The 12,075-nt window shown below is 35.6% G+C and overlaps 1 protein-coding gene across 1 annotated transcript in view; it reads left to right on the top strand.

The window, feature by feature from the left end:
- LOC120534172 (ADP-ribosylation factor 4-like) overlaps window positions 1-12,075 on the top strand; it is a 44,774-nt gene that overhangs the window by 16,743 nt on the left and 15,956 nt on the right. Inside the window, exons 2-4 of the mRNA XM_039761527.1 lie at window positions 1,068-1,148; window positions 6,922-7,031; window positions 10,282-10,353. Of these exons, the coding sequence (XP_039617461.1) occupies window positions 1,068-1,148; window positions 6,922-7,031; window positions 10,282-10,353 (263 nt within the window). The remainder of the gene's footprint in view (window positions 1-1,067; window positions 1,149-6,921; window positions 7,032-10,281; window positions 10,354-12,075) is intronic.

Genomic DNA, 12,075 nt, shown 5'->3' with positions numbered 1-12,075 from the left:
AATAGTTATGATGATTATTAATAAAATTTAATAACATTAAAAGTAAGCCACAATTGGGTAAAATAAGTTAACAAATAATAAATTAATAATGAGAAAAGAGTTTCATTAAAGAAATTCTCTTGAGCAAATGAAGATTAAAATTGTATCAATGATGGTGCACAAACTGACTAACAGAGCTAATGTTAAGAGGAAACAATTTAAAAAAGAAAAAAGCAGTGCGATTCTGTAACAGAAAAAAAAAATCTAAACCCCAAATCAGAAAAATTTTGGATGGTACGAGAAATGCAAAAAAGAAAGTGCTGATTGCAGACAGTATGAACCCAAGATATTACATGTTTTGTCTGGTCAACTTAATATACAGTACATCAATTCTTGCATTTCAGGCAGGGTTTGTATGTGAAATCACATACCACACAAAATTTTATCTATGTTACTATCTGGACATAAAGATATGATGTAATTTAAATGCTTGCAAGAAGTCAATATAAACTGTAAAAAAATAAAATTGGTATGGAAAATGTGGTAAGGTACATTAGGTGTGAAGATTTGTGTGAATGTTTCAGTATTCCCATAACCAAAACCCATACATGGTTTTGAGCTGAACAAATTAACTTAATTTGATGGTCTCTACAGTAAGTAAGTAATACATAGCTTGATTGGTTTATGAGAGGAGGAGAATCACAAGGAAGTCTTGTTATCTGGCTAATTAAATAGCATATAGTATTAATATAATTAGCATATGGTATTAATGTGATTTTATGTGGACCACTATAATACACAAAGTAGTCAGTGATTGTTACTGTTTAATGTATGCATTTACAAAAACTATAACAAATTCATCAAATATGAACTACCCTTCTCCAAATACAGCTTTTGTGACATGAATTATGAAAAGTATTAAGCACGGCATTGGAAGTGGACATGAATTTTTAATTATTAATAAAATTCTGTATCGCCAGTAATTGAAAATGTTGCAGTAGTGGGAAACACTAATAAAATTTAGTTACATGTTTGAAGATCACTAAGTAAATTTCAAAGATTTCATGCTGATTTTTTTCCTTTTTTAGTTGGCTTAGATGCAGCTGGTAAGACTACCATTCTCTATAAATTGAAACTGGGAGAAATTGTTACTACTATTCCAACTATTGGTAAGTGACCAGCTACTACATGTTTTTGTTTGTTTTGTTGCATTTAAGAAATTGTTTAACCACATGATGTATGGTTTTCCATATTCTACTGCAGGGGTTCCCAAACTTTTCAGCTCACGACCCCCAAAATAACCATGCCAGTGACTCGTGACCCCCGCTATCCTCGGAAGTGGTTAAAATATACAAATGTTGCGCGCAACGGTGCACATGCACCAATAGGCCTATCCAAACATGAGCATGACAACACGAAAGAACACAATGGTCTAACAACCATATAATTTTTTTTAATAGTAATTTACTCATTTGTTTAATTTCAACAAAATATCCTATCCAAACAAGAGCATGACAACAAAAAAAGAACATAACGCTTTAACAACCCTATAACTTTTTAAAAAATTGTTATTTACTCATTCGTTTAATTTCAACAAAACACCTCACCTAATGAGATGGGTGGGCACAATGCTTGGAGCACAGCAAGTCCATTCTTGGGTTAATTTTGGAGACCGCAACTCGGAGATCATCCTCCAAGTTCAGTCGTGACCTGTATTTATTTTTAATGTACGTGAGTGCCGAAAAGTCTTTTCGCACAAGTAGGTAGTGCAAAACGGCATCAGTACATCCATAGCCATGTCGGAGATACGCCGGGCAACAGTCCCGTTAGACAGCGGCACTGATTCTGGCTCACGGGCTAGTTTATCCCCATGCATAGCCCAACTTATAGCTATAGCAGCGGGTTTAATGAGGGTTTCCCCAATCGTGTGTGGCTTTTTTGCCTGTGTAATTAAATATGCCACCACATGTGATGCCTGTTGAGCTTTTGCGGGGATTGTTGTTTGTTTAGTTAGGACTTTCTTTTGGCCTTGTAACTCTCGCTCCTTTCACTGGAAAAAATCTACTGGTTTAGTAGCAAGAGAGGGGTGCTTAGTTTTCAAGTGTCGTAGCATTTTTACAGGCTTTAGGCTTTCATGTGCAAGCACCTCAGTGCACACCACACATTGGGGATGCTGTACGTTATTGATGATGATGCATGTGAATCCATACTGGATAAATTCCTCTCGATAATTTCGACTCTTGGAGTAAGGCTGAGCCGACTGTTTATGGATGTCCTCTTTATGCACAATCCGGTGTCTTTCCGTACCTGAGGACGATGGGCTTTCTGACAGGGGTGCTTATCCTCTTTCCTCCGCTGGCCTATCTGCGTTGTCATTGGTCGATATTAACCAACGTTTCATTTCAACAAAAATAATATCCTAAGCGTAAAGCGATGAAAATTACCTACACGTTACGTGCAAATGTCGGAATGTTTAACATGGTACTGTAAATTGATCTGCTGCAACTGACGCCATTGATGTGTCATTAAACTGTCGTAACCACCTCAGGGGGCGCGATCGAACGGAAAGAAATTTGAAAGGCTGATGGCTTTTTAATTTGCATGTTTTTTTTAAATGTAACTATTAACTACTAGTTTTTATCTTTTGTTAGTTATGGATAAAAGGTTATTTCTAAAAAATTAAATGAATTAATTTCTAAAGTTTTAAAAAAGTATTTGATTTCTTGGAAATCATCTCACAACCCCCCAGAGGGTCGCGACCCCTACTTTGGGAACCACTGTTCTTCTGTACAGTATTCACATTTTATAGCAATTAATCAAACTGTAGTGTAATAAGGAGAAACATTGGTGTTTCTTAAGTCCTAACAAAAACAATTTAACACTAGAATCCCTGAAACTTACAATTTCTTGTTGTCTCTGACCTCCTTAAATGTTCCTGATATACTCCAAGAAGCTTGTAGCCTTTTATCACTGTGCTAATAGCCCACTTTTGTTTTACAAATGTGTGGATCTGCTACATATCGTCCTGCTCCTTACAGTTCAAGTCTGTGTTGTAGTGTTTATCTGGCGATGCATTTGTAAGGAATTATATAGGTAATGAAATACCGTAATTTGAAATACATACATTTCATGTGTGTTCTGTGTCTACAACGAACTGTGTAAATATAGAATGACAGAGGAAATGCAAGGCAAGAAATGCTAAACACACTGCTAAAACAGAAAATGTTTTCATATGTTATAGTGATAACATAATTTTGACATGAAGTGTCGGATGTGTGAAGCTCAAATATCCAAGAAACGCGTTCACAAAAGGTGTAACAAAACAAGTTTGCTTTTATTCAAGAATAAAACCAAAGAAAAAGAAATTGCTCAGTTAACATAATAGTGAAGCCCAGCTATTCAAAATAAGACGTTGTCTTACATGTGTGTTTGCACATTTCATTTTCAACCAGTTGTCACAGTGGTAACACTGCTCTGTCATGGATCTGTGCAGATGGTACAGAGGATAAGCTACTGTTTAGCAAGGTAATAGGTTCAAACCCTGTGTCTTCTCTGTATTTAGCACTCTGAGTAGTGAGCTGCTATTATTATTATCCTATAACAAAAACATAAATTTGATGCGAGTCTGTTACATCCTGTGTAAATTTATGGTACTTGTAAAAGATGTTACTTTTCCTCCCACACAGACGTTCATATCAACATGTCATTTGAATGTTTTGTTTTTTTTTATTCAGTTTTATTCTTAGATTCTTGAATAAAATAAATTGTTCAAATGACTTGTTGATGTGAATGCCCATGTGCAAGGAAAAGTAACATCTTTTACAAGTACCATAAATTTACACCAGCTGTTACAGGCTCAAATCAAATGTATGTTTTTATTATATACTGTAATAGTAGCAATAATAGCAGCCTACTAGTCAAAATGGTAAATATGAGGAGGACACGGGATTGAACCCACAACCTCATGATTATGAGGCAGCAGTGTTTACCTCTACACCAGCCAAGCAGACAGGTCTACCTCATATCGATTGATAGTTGGACTTAAGCTGTTACACATTGCCAGTAACAAGTATATTGAGCAATTTCTTTTTCTTCGGTTATATTCTTGAATAAAACTGAACTTTATTTGTTAATACCTTTTGTGAAAGTGTTTATTTGATATTTGGGCTTCAGTCTTCATACATTATACACCTCGTCAGCATTTTGTCATTATTACTATAACATGAAAAAAGTTTCTGTTTTAGTTACGTGTTCAGCATTTCTTACCTCACACTTCCTGTCATCCTACATTTGCACAAATCATTATAGACACGCATATGCGTGAAATGTATGTATTCCAAATAACGATATATTTACCCTATACAATTCCAGACTCCTTACTCCAAGATAAACAGACTTCAGCTCTGAGAATTTTGCCTCTGACTTCAGCTGCCTCGGTGGGGGCATAAGATAACAGGCTGCTTGCTGCTTATGCTGATTGACACAGTTGCAAAACAAACACCCTGCTGATGAGGTGCAAGGGAATTTAAAGTGGCCTGGCAATTTAAATATTTCTGTAGGCTTCAGGGATTCTAGTGTTAAGGGACTCAAGCAGCTTTGTGGTCATTTTTTTTTTTTTTCCCCAACACTACTTTTTTGTGCTGTTCTGTTACTGCTGTCTCTATGGATGTAGGAACAGATGGTGAAGGACACATTTCTTGTATTTCAACAATTTAGCCATGGAATTGTAACATCTTGGTCTATATTTTGTGCTCCCAGTTACTACTTATTTTTTCTTAATGTATTTATTCATTTAGAATTTTTTATCCAAATGGAATCATTCAGAATAGTGTGTTTTGTATTTGTGATGTATATTATAATCTAGCTGAACTTTCTGGGATAAATTCCCTTCTTCATGGTACTGGTCTATCCTTTGAGTTTGAGAGCACTTCTATAGCATAAGCAGCATGTTTTTGCAACTTAGTAACTTATTAACCAAGCTAAATACAGATGCTTAATTTATGTTTTGTCACCTACATTGTACCTAATGGATGTTGTGTTAGATGTCCATTGCAGCGATTTTCAGTTAGAGACTTAATTTACATTATCTTAATGAATCTGAGGCAGTTTTGGTACGCTCCTGTAGCAGTTGCGACTCATTTATACATCACGCTCAGATCATGTACGCACACGCATCCTGGCTGCCACCCATTTCCAGCGTTCATTCGACGCATCCTCTGAGCAAGTCCTCAGAAGTAGTCCCAGCAAAAAGTCGGGGGTGGAAGTATGATAAAAGTCAGAACGTGATGTCAGAGTCTCTGTTTACATGTGACAGGAAGCCGCTTTGAGGATACTCCAGGATCAATGTTTGATGAATGGTTTGACATGGTGAAGCAAAATGCTGACATACAAATGCATTTATGGTGCTTTTATATTGAAGCGTTGCATATTCCCCATCGTAATGACATGATACATTTTAAAAAATTCATTTACTATCTTCTGTACAGTTTTTTTTTTTTTTTTTTTTTTTTGCACCTTCACAACACCAACAGAATGTACAGCACTGTATTTGAGCCCCAGAGAAAAAAAATTAAGTATAAAGTGAAAAGGTTTATTTTTATGATTAAAGTGAAAATTTCGGCTTAAATCTTGAAATGTCCACTTTAATGATAAAGAAAACTACGAGATTAAAGTGGACAATCGTAAACGTCCTCTTAAAACTGACCCAGTTGTTAATCACTACCTGCTTCTGGGGTTTCCTCCTGAACAGACAGCAGAGGCAAGCAGCAATAGATCACCATACAGAACACATTAAATGTATGATATTCCAACTATCTCTACATTTAGAATCCTTAGATTTATACTTGATATCACTTTCATGATGAAATGCATTAAAATATGTATGTTACATTTTATAGATAAATGGTTAATTTTGTTTAAATAATGAATACTGTTAATAATTACACACCTGGGGGTGACATGGTGGCGGAGGGGTAGTGCTGCTGTCTCATAGGGAGTCACATCACTGGTGTTCCCTGCTGGAGTTTGCATGTTTTCCTGCATGGTTTCCACAGTGTGCTCTGGTTTTCTTCCAAAGATGCAGATTTGGGGATTTGGTAATGCTAAAATGAAACTAGTGTATGCGAGTGCTTGTATTCACCTTGCGATGAGCTGATGCACCGTCCCTGGATTGATGGATTTAATCATTAAACATCCTTTTCAGATATATTGCAGCAAAGTGTCCTCAGAATTTATGGATGTTTCAGACAGTTTACAACACCGTGAAGCCGAACATTTTCTCACCGTGATATCGCACTGCCATCTGGTGGAATCTTCCAGATTTATGTGAAGTACTTGTGCAAGAATGAACAGTAAAACGTTTGCTTAGCCGTAGCGTCCGCTAAAGCATGCGTCACGTTACGTGAAGTATAAACCTGGCCTTAACTGCATAGTCTGACTCGACCTGACGGGGCCTGTGTGCATGAGAACTAACAACCAATGTGTGATCAACCTGGAAGTATATTCATTAATGTGGCATGGAACCAGCTCCATCAGACGGCCCATTGTTGGCTGTCAGAAAAGAGAAGTTGTTTTGCAGTTGTGTGTTGACATTCTCTGTTGACGAGATCAGAGACTGCGGTTGCCAAGCCGAAATTAGCCTAATATGACATTCACTAAGGAGCGGGTACTGTGTAGGAGGTGCTGATATAATAGACATGTTGCATCTCTTCTTATCAAACAATGAGCGTATGTGTTAAATATTAGTTTGATAATAGTTTGTCATTAACATAGTGATCTTTTCCCCCCCATATAGAAGACAACCTAATTTTTAAAATTAGCTTTTGTGTTGCTCACATTAAGATTTTGTATTTTTCATAAATGAAATCCTTAAGAAGACTGCTTTTATGCACATATTGGCATATGTTAATTTTTATTGCTTACAAAATGTTATTTTGTTTCCAGGTTTTAATGTAGAAACTGTGGAGTATAAGAATATTTGCTTCACAGTTTGGGATGTTGGTGGTCAGGACAAAATTCGACCCCTTTGGAGACATTATTTTCAAAATACACAGGTAAAACAAAGCATGAATATTAATATGAAAATTTAGGGTACACGTTCAATAACTGGGATGTGTAGTGGTAAACAACTATAGTGCAATTTTTCACAATTAAGCTGTAAGTTTAATAACAGTAACATAAATCAGATGGCACCATATAAAATATATAATCCCAACATTATAAGCTACTGCAGTAAATGGCAGTAATATGCACTAAATACAGAAAGCAGTAGGGTAACGTTTATATTTTTTTAACACTACTCCTTGTCTCATTAGTGCTATATAACAGTTGATGATAGCTATAAAATCCAGCATATACATTTAATTTTTTCTAGTATATAAATTTAAAGGTCTTGGAACAGTTGGAACATTCACATGTAATTGATGTATACCTTCCAGTTACCTTCATTATTAATCTTAATAGTTTTTTACTAAATATCGTACTTGTCAGGAGAGGTACTTATTATTTAAACAATCTGACAATTGCACCCAATGCTGCTAGGATAGGTTTTAATCCCTCCCTGAATAACTATGTATATTTTTTTGTTTCTTTAGTTAGATTCTGCATAATTTGGGGGGGAGTCTTTAGTTGAGTCAAGAAATTATGTGCTTTAAAGTCGACAGTGTTCCAGTTTGACTTTACTAATGCTATATTAACATTAATATGTTTGATAAATAATGTATATTTTTATTCTGTGTTCTACAGTTGTACTAATTCTCTTACTATAAAATATCCTATTTTTAATGTGGGAAATATATAATCTTAATTAGCATTGTAGACTTTAAAAGTTGTTCATCTACTAGCTTTTTATCTTGATTCTAGCTGATATTAGTAACAGTACAGTGGACCCTTGACTTACGAACTCAATTCGTTCATGAGGGCTGGTTGTATCTCAAGTTGGTTGTAAGTCAAGACTATTTTTCCCATAAGAAATAATGGAAATACCCATAATGCGCTCCGAACCTCCCACAGCAACACTTACTTAACCTTTTCATAATAAAAAAGGGTTGTATAATGTGCTTAATTTACCAAAACACCAATAATTTTTCTAATGTACTAACCAAAAAGTTATAAAAAGTGCCTAGCCTACCAGAAACAACAATTTCATACTGTACTCTCCATTTAATTTGACATCTTTGGGCTGCAAGAAGGGAGGAGGAGGAGGAGAATGAAACATAAGGTGGTTATTGTTTAGAAGGAGCCTCCTTATGCAAATCTTTTCTTTGTAAAATTGTCGAGATGGTGGATTTCAACATGCTGTACATATTAGCGAGAGAGGTCACGAACGCCACTTTCATATTTCCGCACAATTTCCTTCTTCGTTTCGATTGTGATCGCTGTTTCTCAAGTTAATGATGACAGCAGTCGAGCACTCAGTTCAAAGCTGGCCGTGTTGTGAACTGCTGTAATAATACACTCCAAAGCAAGCCGGTGCTGACTCAGCCTGATGACATCATCATGTGCTGCGCCAGCCCGATAGCTAACATCCCTTAACAATCGCTTTCTTTACCTTCGTTACCTTCTCTTCCTTTCTTAGCAATTATTCGTCTTGCTTGCCATGGTCTTAGTGAATTATATATATAGATAACGCAAGATGTTGGTCGTAAATCAAAACAAAAATTTTGGTTGTAAATCAAGTTGTTCGCATGTCAGGCTGGTCGTATGTCAAGGGTCGACTGTATTAATAGTGCACGATGGCCTATTTCTCTTTTCTAAATGGGAAATGTGCAGTTTTAAGTAGTGCTTTAGGTTTTGGCAATACTATATATGGGCAAAATTATTTGTCATTTGTTGATAATTTTGACAATACATTTGTCAACAGATATTTATGTTGTCAATTATTCATAAACATTTCCAAATGAGAGACTGAACATTCATAAGCTCATTCCCATCTGCTTTGTAATGGCTGTGAACAAAACAGTGGTGAGACCCAAACAAAAAACATTTATATGATTTGAAACAGATGAAACAGCCTGCTGATTTATAATTATGACATTATGCATAGCCTTTACAGAGAGGGAATTCAGTAAGAGACTCAACTTTACTAAAAGATAATTTTATGAGAAAGACTCCATGAAGAAAAATGATCCTGAAAATCTTAGATTTTCATTTAGTTACCCTTAAGACTTGGAAACCCCCCCAAGAGAAAACAGACTAATTTACTATAACTTATTTTTATAAGCCATCTACCAAAACAAATGGGCAAATAGTCGTTTAATAGATATGTGTTGCTAGAAACTTTAGGAGCATTGGAAAATAAAACACCTAAGAAACATTGCATTTGGAATTACATTTTCTATTATAATGAATAAATGTTCTGAATGGATAAAATGGTTTTTGTAATAGATTACTAAATCAAAATATTGGTTAATATAAGTCTGAAATAACCCTATGTTGTGGTGCAGTATTTAATGAAAAGTTTTTTTTTTATTTTTTTAAACCATAATAGAATAGTCATTATCACATTGCCAAACAAAAAACTCTAGATTTTGTGCCCATTGTCCACTGTTATTTTCAAATTGCCAGTTTAGTTTATCGTTTAAAGTCATTAAAATGAAGGGAAATCTTACATTGGACAGTAATTTTTCATGGCTGTTAACAAGTATTTGTTTTAAAGATTCTAAAAAACGTATTCAGTGTCACACACACAAATTTTGGTACTTGAAGGCACCACCCAGATTTACAGTAAGCTATAGGTCCTGATGCAGTATACAAGTCATCATTTTCAACAGCACTGTGCTGTTTTGCTTTTGAAGGAGATGAGCAAAAAATCTCATTAGGCAGATTACAAGGATAGTTACTTTCTGAGCCATCCTTATCACTCACATTCGTTCTACAAGTACTTTCAGGAGTTTGAAGATTAAAAATTCATTTCAATAAAAGCATTTTACTTCTGGTCTGTGAATAACCTTAATTTCATCTTAAACTTGACCAATTTTATTTTGTTTTCTGAGCAATTCTTACACATAATATTCATTTTTGCTCAATTATTATGCAAATACCTGTTCGTTTTGTCAACATGATACAATGTGATATCAACATGTTTTTTTTTTTTTTCAAAAATTGGGCACAATGTTAATTTAACCTATTTGAATTCTAAATAAATTGAGGTATCTGATTTAGCACTGGACGTCTTACTGATTCATTTTTTTATGCATTGTAATGAAATCTTTAATGTATACTTGTATTCTTTAACAGATTTTCAATAAACATATTGTTGAATACTGTATTCTATTTGAGTTCTGATTTTTACATTTGTTGCAGGGCCTTATTTTTGTAGTTGACAGCAATGATAGAGAACGAGTTCAAGAATCTGCTGAAGAACTGCAGAAAATGGTAAGAACACAAGTATATGCTTTGCCATTGCGCATATTTGCATATCTTGAAGTTTTTATGCTTCACAAACGTTTTTTTTTTTTTTGTCAAGACCCTAAAAGTGAAATGCTTTGATTATTAAAACCTGACTTTCACATTATTGCTTTCTTGTTAATATTTCATTGATTGTAATGTCTGTGCCTTAAATAAACATTTTTTTTTTCTTTTCTATTTGTTTTGAGTCAGTTTTTATATCCTTGGTAGGAAATTTACATTTGAAATAATAATTGAAACTGGTATGGAAAGAAGTATGCACTTGGCAGTTTTACCTTGGCTATGAGACCTCTCATGACCTGCTATTGGGATTCAAAAGCTTGCCATATGTGCATTGTTGTAGTTTGATTATACTCATACTTAATGTACTGTGCATTTTCATGCTACATAGTAGAAGAAATAGTACCTGTTATCATGTCTATTTTCTCGGTTTGTTTAGTGCAGTGTTGACCTACATGGTCAAAGCTATGAAACAATCTATACTAATAAAAGGCAAAGCCCTCACTGAGTGACTGACTCACTGACTCATCACTAATTCTCCAACTTCCCGTGTAGGTTGAAGGCTGAAATTTAGCAGGCTCATTCCTTACAGCTTACTTACAAAAGTTAGGCAGGTTTCATTTCGAAATTCTATGCGTAACGGCCATAACTGGAACCTACTTGCGTACATATATACGGCCATAGGCTGCAGCTCGGTCGCCGTGTGAGGCTGAGTTGCGTCCTCCATCAGCACGCCTCCCACGTAATTGAGTGCCTGCCCATATATGGCTGTCCATCAGTGGCAATCCAATAGACACACTGCCGCTAAATATTCGCGGGGGAAGGACTGTGCTAATGCAAACGAAGATGAGATGGTCAGGGATAGAATAGTATTTGGCACAAACTCAGCAAAAATGTGAGAGAAGCTTTCAAGTGCCGGGTCTGAGCTAACATTAAATAAAGCCGTGGACATCGCAAGATCGCTCGAGATGGCACAAGCACAGCTGAGAACCTTCGATGCATGTACTCTGAGCGGCTCACGTGAACTGACTGTGAACGCAGTACTCAGGCAAAAGGCAAGAGCTCCAAAGAGCGCTGAACAAAAAACGCATTACACAATTGAGACGGCAGCAATAGAATATGAAGCAACTGACGAATACACGCATATTCATAAGTTCACCTACTGTGGAAAAAGTCAATGTCCAGCTAAAGGAAGACAGTGTAAAAAATGTGATAAATTGAAGCACTTCACTAAAGTTTGCAGGACTGGGAAAGGTAAACCCATGCATGCAGTATGTGATGTCTCAGATAAAGAGGAAGATGAGCTGTTTATTGATTCAGTAGGACAGGGACAACCCTCTGACGCTGAACAAGCCTTTGTAGACATATCAATAGGAAAGCAAGGTGTAAAGCTTAAGTTTAAATTGCGTTCATAGACACGTTGCCGCTAAATATTCGCAGGCAAATCCACAACTTAATACCGGGAATGCCTGTTAAACATCTTAGATTCACGAGTACCGATTTTGTAGTGAACACTTCGATGAAACCTGTTATCTTTACAACGGTTGACAAACACGGAATGTAACTTGAACACAACACATCCTCCAAATACGAACCAGATTGAAAGAAATAATGATAATCAAATCCTTGATGACAGCAACACTCATAACACAAAACAATTACATTGACAATCGTGTTACGTTATTTTTA

Source organism: Polypterus senegalus, chromosome 8 (genome assembly GCF_016835505.1).
Source record: "Polypterus senegalus isolate Bchr_013 chromosome 8, ASM1683550v1, whole genome shotgun sequence".
In the NCBI taxonomy this organism is placed as follows: domain Eukaryota; kingdom Metazoa; phylum Chordata; class Cladistia; order Polypteriformes; family Polypteridae; genus Polypterus; species Polypterus senegalus.
This window is presented reverse-complemented; position numbering and strand designations above follow the sequence as displayed.